The 12,123-nt window shown below is 39.5% G+C and overlaps 1 protein-coding gene across 2 annotated transcripts in view; it reads left to right on the forward strand.

Moving 5' to 3' along the window:
* The window catches only part of STK39 (serine/threonine kinase 39), a 295,573-nt gene that overhangs the window by 233,328 nt on the left and 50,122 nt on the right, over positions 1 to 12,123 (forward strand). For both annotated transcript variants that reach the window (XM_030795816.1, XM_030795817.1), the window contains one exon: positions 2,417 to 2,485. In XM_030795816.1, the coding sequence (XP_030651676.1) occupies positions 2,417 to 2,485 (69 nt within the window). The remainder of the gene's footprint in view (positions 1 to 2,416; positions 2,486 to 12,123) is intronic.

Raw genomic sequence — 12,123 nt, forward strand, 5'->3', positions numbered from 1 at the left:
ATAGATGACTAATGAAATATGAAATAAGTTATTTCACACTTCTCTTCTAAACTATTACTAGTATCTTACTTACATGCATACAAAATGATTGTCTAATGAGACACACAGATATGGAATATTTCCCATTTGGATCAGCCAGCGGTACCTGTTTGCCATTTTGGTATGACTCATCTGGTGCCCAGGAGTCCTGAAAACAGTAGGACATGCTGTATGCTTTAATCATTTGGGAATGGCAATCATTTTGGTACTGTTTTAGTGCTATCCCTCAATGCAGCTTTGATTATTTCATTTTTGGCTACATTCTGTGATTATAGCTCCTTGCTTAAGTGTAAGATCTTACTGATACTTTAGAAATGATGGGTAACACATCCAGATGCTTTGGCAGATGACCAATCAGTAGAAATATAATGAATGACTACCTGCTATCTGCTCAGTGCCTACTAGGTGTTAGGCTCTTTAATTCAGTTCACTTATTTCCCTAAAGATTTGGGTAACATCCAGGAAGATGCCAGTTATGAGGCTGAATGTTCTAGCAGCTTCAGAAAGCTAAATCATGTTCAGAGTAGAGCCTCTCATTATGCTACCCTAACTTCCATTATTATGGGATCATTTTATCATGAAGAGACTTTGTAAGGTTTTTTTTTTTTATTTTTTTTCTTTTCTTTTTTAAAAAATAGACAGAGTTTCACTCTGTCACCCTGACTGGAGCTCACTGCAGCCTTAACCTCTCAGGCTCAAGTGATCCTTCCACTCAGCCTCCCAAGTAGCTGGGACCTGTACAGGTACATGCCACCATGCCCAGCTAATTTTTTCTGCTTTGTGGAGACAGGGTCTCCCTATGTTGCCCAGGCTGGTCTGTAACTCCTGGGCTCAAGCAATCATCTCTCCTTGGCCTCCTAAAGTGCTGGAATTACAGATATGAGCCATTGCACTGGGCCAAGTTGTTTTTTGTACTGCTGGCAGAAAGGGCAAAGCCTAAGACAAGCTCATCTTATATGGAACTTTATAGTTGAGTAAGATTCCTATATATTTCTTTGCCATTTACTTCATTTTATTCCATTTCATTATGACTTCATTATGAAATGGAATCAGTAAAATGGCAGAATACCACAGTTTCTCTGGAAGTATAAAGTGTAAGTTGTGTTTCAAATGATCTTTGGCTGCTGCATCATCATCATAGTTACCATTTATTGAGTATTTACTACGTCAGACACTGGGCAAGCTCTTTAAACCCCAATAATTGTGAAACAGAAATGTACCTCCAGCTGCACACTCACATGTATATGCACACATGCAAACACATACACAAACACACACATACATATACACATACACACACACCAGCCCGCTTACATAGTCACCACATCTGAAGCACAGATGAAGTAAGGAAACGCAGTTTATGTTTAGGGCAGCTTTCGGTGTCACAAACCGCAATTTCTTTTAGATGCTCATTTGATTTAGCAGCTGTACTTTCAGGTGCCCCCTGACTTCGGAAGACATTTCTGTCAAGTCCCCATCTAGAGTATTACAGCCTGCTGAACCAGTTTCTTCTTATCAAGCTACAATTCTAAATATTTGTGAGACTATCCGCAGTCCCTGAGGACCAAGTCAGCTCCCTTGTAAAAACGTGGGGGCTTATAACAGTTCTTCTGAGCACATTGCAATTTATCAATTTCTCTTTACAAAGCCTTCAAATAGAAGATTACAGTGTTATCATGTTCATTCGTAACCTTTCAATTAAGTAATTCCAGCTGTATTCACTTGCTGCAGACTCTTTAGTCCCATCCTTATGAGATTGCGAACTCCTATCACTTATCATTGAGAAAGTACGGTATTTTATTCAACCACATTTTTCTAAGACAATGAATCTGTTGCTATCAAATGATCAATGTCATGTTAAAGGAGTTTCTTAATAGCATACGTTTAAATAGCTCATCTTAATAGTCCAACAAGCTCATAGGCTGTTTGTACAAAATACAAGGTTATATCAGATGCTACCCATTCAACCTTTGCTGTAAATTCACTCCATAGCTACTAATGATAGAAAAGGATTGATGATGGTGGGTGGGATTAACCTTGGCAGGAAAGAAAAGCAGTGTCATAGGGAACAGTTATAACTTCTGGAGGTGCATTTGAAGATTAATTCAGATAGTAGCCAGAGGGCACAAGTTTTTTAGTTCGCCAAAAATAGAAAAAATAATTTTGCATAACTTCTGTTGAATAAATAGCAAGATGCAAATGGCACATGGCAAAATGTATTTCATGTTGCTTCTGATTTTCTCCTGATAGAGTCTGAATTGTTGAATTAAAACTCATGGGTGATTTTAGTAAATGAAAAATATATATTTTACATTGTACTCGGTTGTTGATTTTTCTGTTATGGTTACTAATACATATTCATTTCACATTTGGACAGATACAGCAGATGGTGTATCTCAGGAGCTCTTCTCTGCTGGCTTGGTGGATGGTCATGATGTAGTTATAGGTAAATTGTTTTTTAGTATGCACTGTCATTTTGTTGGTATATAAAATGGAAATGTGTTTGGAAGCAAAAGTGTTCATTAAGGAATAATGCACCCTGAATATTTGAAGAATTCTTCTTGAATTCTTATCTTTTATGTAGAAGTATATTTAAGAATCATATTTGGATGGGTGCCATGGCTCATGCCTATAGTCCCAGCACTTTGGGAGGCCAAGGTGAGTGGATCACCTGAGGTCAGGAGTTAGAGACCAGTATGGCCTATTTGGTGAAACCTTGCCTCTACTTAAAATACAAAATTAGCCAGGCATGGGTGGTGTATGCCCGTAATCTCAGCTACTCGGGAAGCTGAGGCAGGAGAATCGCTTGAACCTGGGAGGCAGAGGTTGCAGTGAGCCGAGGTCACGCCATTGCACAACAAAAGTGAAACTCCGGCTCAAAAAAAAATTCATGTTTAATTTCCTTTTTTTTCAAAAGCTCTTAATGTAATCCTGTCTCATGTATCTGGACATGATTTGTCCAATGAGGAGCCTCATTTATTGGAAATAAAGAACTCAGAAGACCCAAAAGTCCATGACGTAACAAAAATGAGATGCTATAAATTCTGTGCACTAAAGCATAGGGACCTCTGAGACCCTTACTCGGAGTTTCTATATTCTGTTTTTGGACACACTTCTAATAAACTTAGAATTCGTTTTCTCAGCCCTCAGCAATATTCATTATAAAATCTCAGGTTTGGATGGGAACTTAAAGGTCATTCAGGCCAGTTCTTTCACTGTATAGATAAGGAAATGAATTCCTAAAGAGGTTCGGTGGTGTGTCTAGAACCATGCAGCTGGGTTGTGGCAGAACAATTTCACTTTGAAACTGGGGGTCTTTCTGCCTCCTTTAGAATCATAAGACAGCTGCATGGAGATAGGGGAGCCTGCTCAACATAGGCCTGCTGATAGGAGCAAGCAACCACCCATAGACCTCCTGACAAAGCAAAGGAGGCAGAAAAGCTCTAAGAGGCAGACATAGCCATCTGAGAAAATGTGTAGCCTGGTTCCACCTAGGGTGAGGATGAATAGCTCCATGCTCTTCAGCAAATTCTGACTTCATAGAGATTTTATGATGTATTACTGTATAATCATAATAACCCTAACTAATCAAGATTAGTTAGCATATTAATAATTATGTTAATATATTAATTATATTGACTAATAACGTATTACTTAGAGGAATATATATTATGATAATGCCTTATTAAAAAATACTCAAAACTGATTTTTGAAATGACATGCTCCCCTTAAATGATACGGTTTATGTTTTGTTTTTGTTTTTGTTTTTTTGAGACAGGGTCTCACTCTGTCACCCAGGCTGGAGTGCAGTGGTGTAATCTCGGCCCACTGCAACCTCCGCATCCCGAGTCCAAGCAATTCTCATGCCCCAACCTCCCGAATAGCTTGGGACTACAGGCGCGTGCCACCATGCCCGGCTAATTTTTCTATTTTTAGTAGAGACAGGGTTTTGCCATGTTGGCCAGGCTGGTTTCGAACTCCTGACCTCAAGTGATCCGCCTGCCTTGGCCTCCCAGAGTGCTGGGATTACAGGCGTGAGCCACCACTCCCAGCCCCTTAAATGATATGTTTTAATTTTAAAAATAACTTATTCAAAATAAGTCCTTCCCCAATAATGCTAGAGTATGTGACTGAGAGGGAGTTTAAGGCAGATGCACACACCTATCAGAATAATTTGTTCCTAGTAACTTTGGAATGTAAATCATTACAAAGTGAATTATTTTATGTAAATAAGAGTAATTGAGTTTATAGTGGGAGATTAGAATTCTGACTAAAGACATAATACCCAATATGTTATTTACATACAAATGATATGTCATAAATGCAGATACAAAGATACCTTTATAATTAGAAAAAAATAGGTTTTTTCCTAATTATATATATTTTTATTATATATATTATATATAATAAATATATATAATAAATATATATAATTATATATATATATTTACTGATTATCCATCAAGTGTACACATTGATTTCACAATGACGCTCCACCTCCTTTGCCAAATGGCTCCATACATGAGGGGACACAGACATATTTTAAAGGAAAGTGACTTAACGTGCATTTATGTGGTGTGAGTTGTATTCGCTTATATATCTTGTCTTTCACATTTTCCTTTACAATCTTGTGAGGTTTAAGGCCAGCTAAGTTCTCACCAGCTAAGTTTTCTAATCAAATCTGAGAGGGAAGCTGAGAAAAAAGATTGATTCAACTTTGGTGTCTACCTTAAATTCCATCTAAGAATTCATTATGTTCACCCACCAATTCCTTGATGAAGATGAACACTCTTCTTCATTAGAAAACATAAGTACACACTTTTGTGTCTTAGTTTACCAGAAGAAATAGAACAGTTAATGGCTAGATCAGGAGACCCTGCAAAATGTATTTTCCTTGAAGAGAGCTATGGTCCATATGCTAAGCATCCAGAACAGAAAATTAATCAGCAAGTGAAAATAATAATCAAAAACTCCTTTGAAACACCTACTAATGTCTCCTATTGGGCAAGAAGCCAACGATCAGATTGTTCTTTTATTGGAGTTGATCCTGGCAGGTGGCTAGGAATACAGAAAATAAGAGAGCTTCATGGAAAGGCATTAGGTCACATCTTCTTTTAAGCATGGTCCTTGCTTCAGATCTACAGTCAAGTTTAATGTACTTCTTTTTTTGCCCCAGGCTCAGCTAAAGTTAAGAAGGTTTTATTGTTGTTGTTGTTGTTGAATTTTTAAAAGGAGGAGATTAAGGCAGAGTTCATGTACAACTTATTGAGTGTATTTTAAATACAATATATAACCATAAAGCTTTTCTTTTTCTGTGCCTTAGTTAATTATTATTCTAAAAACTCTTCAGCTTGCCTTTTTTCCCCTTCTTTGAGCTAAATTATTTCTATGTAGAGAGTGTTGGAGTAAGAACAGGCATATCTAACTCTTTTTGATATAGTAGCACTTAAAAATGCCTTACATGGACATCACACTTAAGTGTTTACAGACAATGTTTATGTATTTCATTTGATCATCACATCAGTTCTATAAGGTAAAGAGGACAGGTTGTTTTAATCTACGTTGTAGACTGAAAACTGAGGTCTTAAGAAATATCTAGACTATCGCAACTGGTAATGGTCCTTGAGCTTGGGTCTTGTTGACTCCCCAATGTTGACACTTTGCATATAATTTATACCTTCACCCTTAAAAAGTGGATCCAGGTAATTTTAAATGATGGTGGTTCTTGTGTCCCCTGGGAGAAAAATAGCTTTTCCTTGTTTGTTTTTCCATGGACCAGTGGATGTTTTCTATTTTAATTGCTGATTATTTGACAAACTAATGTATTTGATCTTGTTCCCTCTAACCAATCCTAGCAAATCTCTACTCCCTCACTCCTCATCTATTTCCCTCTTTACTAGATATGTCCCACCAGCATATGAATATGTTTTTATTTCTCTTATCTTCAGAAAGCCCTGTCTTTACCCCACCTCCCATTACAGCTATTTCTCTCCATCCCCTTAACAGCTAAACTTATCAAAGACAATTGCCCTGGCTTTGATTCCTTTCTTATCGCTGTCTCTTAAATCCATCTCAGTCAGACTTTTGACCTTCCTACTCCACTCAAATTGTTCTTTTCAAAGCTGTACCTGGGGAAAACACACCTGCAAAAAGGAGTGGCAAGATGCACAGGTAGGCGTGGCTGGAGTGAGGGGAGAAAGAAGGAAGATAAAGGACACATGGTCTGTGAATGGCTGCCATGTTCCTAAACCTGAGGCTCATCCTCAGTCCTTATCATGCTTGACCTATTGGCGGTATTGGGCATAGTTGACAATGCCCTTCTCCATGATAAGCTTTTTCACTTGGTTTTAAGACTCCACCCTCTCCTAGTTCTCCCATCTTACTGGGATTTCCTTCTCAGTCTTTTTTATTGGTTCCTCCTCATCTCTCTAACCTATAAATCTTGATGTGTCCAAGGACCCTTTCCTTAGATCTCTTCTCTTTCTCTACTTGCTCCTTTGCTGATCTTATCAGGTTTCATGGTATTAAATACCTTCCACTCTTTAACTCCCAAATTCATATCTTTGATCCAGACTTTTATTTTGAATTCCAGACTTATATTCAGCTCCCCTTTTAGCGTCTTCACTTGGAAAGGTAATAGACATCCAAGATTGAATCCACAGCTTCAAAATCCAGCCCCTGGTATTTCTTCCCAGCCTACCCCTCCAGGAATCTTAGACTCGTCATAGGCATCATCTCCACCTTTCCAGGTGCTCAGGCCAAAACCCTGGGCATTGTCCTTGGCTTTTCTTCCTCTCATGCTTCACATCCAACCCATCTGAATGTGCCCAGGATCCTGCCTTTGCTCACCATCTCACATCCCATCCTGTTTCAAGCCCCTCTCAACTCCCAGTTGAGTTCTTGTATTCATCCCTTTGCTGTCATTCCAGCTTCCGTACTTGCCTCCCTTCAGCCTGTCCTCATCTCAACAGCCAGAGATCCAGGTAAAGTAAATCAGATGCAAAAGGCCACATATGGTGTGATTCTTTATACGAAATGTCCAGAGTAGGCAAATCCATAGAGTCAGAAAGCAGAAGAGTGGTTGCCAGGGGCTGGCAATGGGGGGGGCAGGGGAGTGACTACTAAGTGTAGGGTTTCTTTTTGGGGTGATGAAAATGTTCTGGAATTAGAAGTAGTAATGGCTGCACAACCTTGTGACTTTACTAAAAACCACTGAATCGTGCATTTTAAAGGGGCGAACTTTATAATATGTGACTTTTAGTTCGGTTTTTAAAAAGTAAGCCAGATTGTATTCATAGTTCAATCAGAACTCCGCAGTGGTTCTCCACCCACAATCGCCATGGCCTCCAGTCCTCTGCACCGTGTCCCCTCTCACTTCTCAGATGTCTCCTCTCCTGCTCTTCCCCTTGCTCACCCCACCGCAGCCACCCCGCCTGTTGAACTTGCTCTTCTTCCAGGACACTCCTTCCTTAGGGCCATATATGCCCACCCCCTGGTGCTTAAATATTACCTCACAAAAGGGTCTTGAGCAGCCTCATTAAAATTGCACACCATCTCCAACTCTCTACCTTCTTTCTTATTTTGTTATTCTACCTAATCTCTCCCCATTCAATAGCCTGTATGTTTCATTTATTTATTTTGTCAGCTATATAGGACTTCCCCTTGAGCATCAGTTTTTTAAGGCCAGGATTTTAATCTGTTTTGTTAACTGCCACATTCCCAGTGCCCCAAACTGCATTTCACGTCGTAGGCCCTCCATAAACATTTGTTAGAGATAAACAAATCCCATTTTGATATATATAGATATATCATAACATTTACTTTAGAAACAAAGGATACTTTGAGTTATAGGATTCTAGTGTTTTGAGAATTTTGCTTTCAAGATTGCAAAATTCAGAGTGTTTGCAAATATGAAATAAGTTCACCTGAGGAAAGCTGTGTAAAGAAAGAGTCCAGTTTATATAGAGGTTTGAATGATTTCTTACATGTGTATTTTTTCAGCTTCTATAATATAAAATAGCTAATATTTAAATAGATTAAAAATCTGTTTCTTTCCCATCAGCATTTTCTTTTGAGTTGGAGTAAATGCTTACAGCATTGTGAAAAGGCTGAAAAAGCAATAGCATATGTTATGGAGCAGTGAATGTTATGAGTTTTACTAGAATATGGCAAACACAGGTTACAAAAAGTCTTCAATACCTAGCTTCAGGGTAGCCTGCCTTTAGTGTGCCAACCTTTGCAAAGCAGAGTCTGGATTGAAGAAGGGCCAGTATAGTGACATGCTTTCGAGCAGAAGCAAAGCAGTGCAGAAATTAAATGTGCTGTTTGTAGACTGAAATCATAAACCCACTTGACTTGTGCTTAAACTCAGCATTACCTTAGGCAAGAAACAGGAAACATTTTTAGGCTTTGTGTAAATAGCCGTTGATAAGATTGGCAAGGCCTCCTGGGTGGGCGTTGGTTTAAAAAAGTTTGCAAGATGAAAAACTAGAGGGCATGCGTGCATAAATTTGCTTATCTTGCCTGGCTGGGTTGGCTGACAAATGGAAAGATACCAAATCTGAGTCCCTATTCTAGTTGTTTCAGAGGATTCCCAAGGATGAGTGATAGTGAGACAGCAGAGAAACTCCTTGTTTCCTTTGCTTCCTGGTGAAAAAACAGCCGGCGAGAAATAAGTTTTCTCTGCAATGGAAGCATGGGGTAAAAATGCAAAACACAAAATTCATATGTACAAAAGTAAACAGAAGCTCTAAGTTCTCTGGAGACTTTGTGATATAAATTTTTGAGGAATTAGTTTAGTAAGTTTTAGAACCTCAGCTATAGAAGAAGGAACACCAGTGGGTATGTTAGGCTAAGCAATTATGTGACCTGCCTACCGACTCTTGCAAAGCTGCTGAACTCCAATCTGCACGGCTCAATACAGAGGCCAGGGTTTGACTGTGTGTATACACCGGAAGAGAAGCTGCTTGACAGATGCCTTTCAGAAATGTGCCCACTGACTGCCCTTTGCTGTGTTTTTATACCACCCTTCCCTAGCCTTGTAGCAGCGTATGTCTGTTTCCTTTAAGTAGAGTTTAGAACCAGATGTTGGAATTTCTGTTTCCTGAGAAGGGAGCTGTGTGCCTGCATTCATTTCTATAGTTTTCCTTTGACGGATTTTGAGCATCACTGACTAGTTGTCCCTGGAAGGAAAACTTACTTTAGTGATAGGTGTTCCCAAACTCTCTCAGTAGACTTTTGGACTATTGTTCATGCCCGCATGAGATGCTCTTTTCCTGCACATGAAGAATCATGTTTAAAACCTGTCTGCTTGCAAGACTTACCATACATGTCACCATCATGAAGCCTCCTCTGCTGCCTGACACCCCACTCCTTGCACAGTTTGGAGGACAGCTTTTCCTTGTCTAGAATGCCAGAGAACCGTATTTTTACCACCTCAAGACGTATGGCTTTCATCCTGCTGTACTACTGCGTGCTTGTCTTCCTTTGTGTGGAGGTTGAAGGCATCTTTAGGGCAACGCTTGTCTTCTATGTTATTGCATCACTACCATTGTTGACACACATAGGCATTTAATAAATAAATGTGTTGGATAAATGAATACATTGTATACCATTTGTAAATTCAGTACTGGATTATTGCATGAATTGATGACTTGGATAATGTAAATATTGTTGTATCTTCCAAAAAAGAAATAGTAATTCACTATGATTGATTTTTTTTTTCCTCTCTCTGCCTTTTCCCACATCCTTTCCTTTCTCTCAGAAATTGAATTGTCACATGACTTTTGAGTCTGGTCTCTTGGGAAAGGAATATGGTTTGTCTCTACAGCCTTCTGGCCAGGCATGGTAGCTCACGCCTGTAATCCTAGCACTCTGTGAGGCTGAGGCAGGTGGATCACTTGATGTCAGGAGTTTGAGACCAGCCAGGCCAACATGGAGAAACTTTGTCTCTACTGAAAATACAAAAATTAGCTGGATCTGGTAGGGCACACCTGTAATCCCAGCTACTCAGGAGGCTGAGGCAGGAGAATTGCTTGAACCCGGGAGGCAGAGGTTGCAGTGAGCTGAGATCGCGCCACTGCACTCCAGCCTGGGCGACAGAGCGAGACTCTGTCTCAAAAAAAAAAAAAAAAAAAAAAAGAGGGCCTTCTGTCCCCTAGTGCTTGCTAAGGTTAAGTATTCTGAGTGTCTCTCAAAGTATGAGCTGTGAGATGCCTGTCTTATCTGGGATGCTTATTAAAAATGCACGTTTCTGGGTTCCAGCCCAGAGATATAGCATCAGCTGTCTTTTGGGCATAGAATGTGGAAATTTGTGTTTTCAACAGTTATCCCAAGTGATTCTCATACACACTGGAATTTCATAGTCACTTTATCTTTTTTATTTTAATTTTTTTTTTTGAGATGGAGTCTCACTCTGTCACCCAGGCTAGAGTGCAATGGTGCAATCTCGGCTGACTGCAAGCTCCGCCTCCCAGGTTCACGCCATTCTCGTGCCTCAGTCTCCCGAGTAGCTGGGACTACAGGCGCCCACCAACACGCCTGGCTAATTTTTTTGTATTTTTAGTAGAGATGGGGTTTCACTGTGTTACTCAGGATGGTCTCGATCTCCTGACCTCGTGATCCACCCACCTCGGCCTCCCAAAGTGCTGGGATTACAGGCGTGAGCCAACGCGCCCGGCCCATAGTCACTTTATTTTATGCTTATAATAATCTTTGGAGATGCCTTCAGCTCATTTCATCATCTATACCTTTTTCCCAGTCTCACTAATCTCCTTTGCTTTTCTGCCTTATTTGATTCTCTGCTGTCTTTAGGAGTCTGTTTTAAAACTGTGCCAGTTAACTTTTAAAATTGTGTTTATGTGTATGAATGGTGTAGATGCCACATATATGGCATTGGTATAAATTTTTACCAAAATGAGTAGTTACAGTTTTGATTAAAACTAACATTGCTGCTCAGGAGGCAGTGGATCCTCCAGATGGCCTTCAGCTTTTATTTCTCTGCAAAATGGCAAAGTACGCTTAGGCTCTCGAGTATGGGAGCAACAGAATCTCTCTCCTCAGTCATGAGCATATGGTTAGATGTGCGAAGTGCTCTGTTCTTCCTGCTACAGTCAGGGATATTTAAGTCTGTTATGAGTGATCCACAATTTACTGAGCAGCAGTACACTTTTACGATGAAAATCTTGGAAAACAGTGAACATATTTCATCTCATATTCATTTCAGTGATCATGCTGTGATATTCACTGATATTGACTTTTAGTGAAGAAAAGCATTCATTATTAAAATAGTGTCTTTATTACACAACTGTACTATGATTTTGAAATGGTGACAAGGAATAAAGGAAGAAAACTCCTTAAACCCTTTCTGGGTTTAGACAGGCTTGTGGTTAGTTGAATGATGTCAATAAATACAGCTGAGTGATTCCTGATTAAAAGTTGTCTGTGTGTTAAGTTTAATACCTTAGGGAATTAGGACTGTAAGTACTTTGGGGGTGCTGTGCTGATTACTTTTCTTGTATATTTTTACCAGAAATAAATGTTGACCTGTTAGATATGACGTAGGGTTTCTATTTTCAAAAAGGCACTGCAGCCTATTTGATTGTAACTCATTGCTCCTAGTTTCCCAATTATCTTTTCTTTCTTTAAAAAAAAATCTTTATTGAGGTATAATATTTATTCCCTAAATAGAAAAATTGGACATTAATATTAAAAGCTGGCAAAATTATGTTTTAAATATTCACAAATGATAGGCTGGACTACCTAATATAAAAGTATCCGTGTTGTATAATAATTCTAATTCCATTCAGATGAATGACTGCCATTTCTAGATGAATTAAGATATTCAGCAGTTGGGCCAGACGTGGTGGCTCAAGCCTGTAATCCCAGCACTTTGGGAGCCCAAGGCAGGCGGATCACGAGGTCAGGAGTTCAAGACCAGCCTGACCAACATGGTGAAACCTCATCTCTACTAAAAATACAAAAAGTAGCTGGTGGCGCGTGCCTGTAATCCCAGCTACTCAGGAGGCTGAGGTAGGAGAATCGCTTGAACCCGGGAGGTGGAGGTTGCAGTGAGCCAAGATTGTG

This window comes from Nomascus leucogenys, chromosome 17 (assembly GCF_006542625.1).
Source record: "Nomascus leucogenys isolate Asia chromosome 17, Asia_NLE_v1, whole genome shotgun sequence".
NCBI classification, from domain to species: domain Eukaryota; kingdom Metazoa; phylum Chordata; class Mammalia; order Primates; family Hylobatidae; genus Nomascus; species Nomascus leucogenys.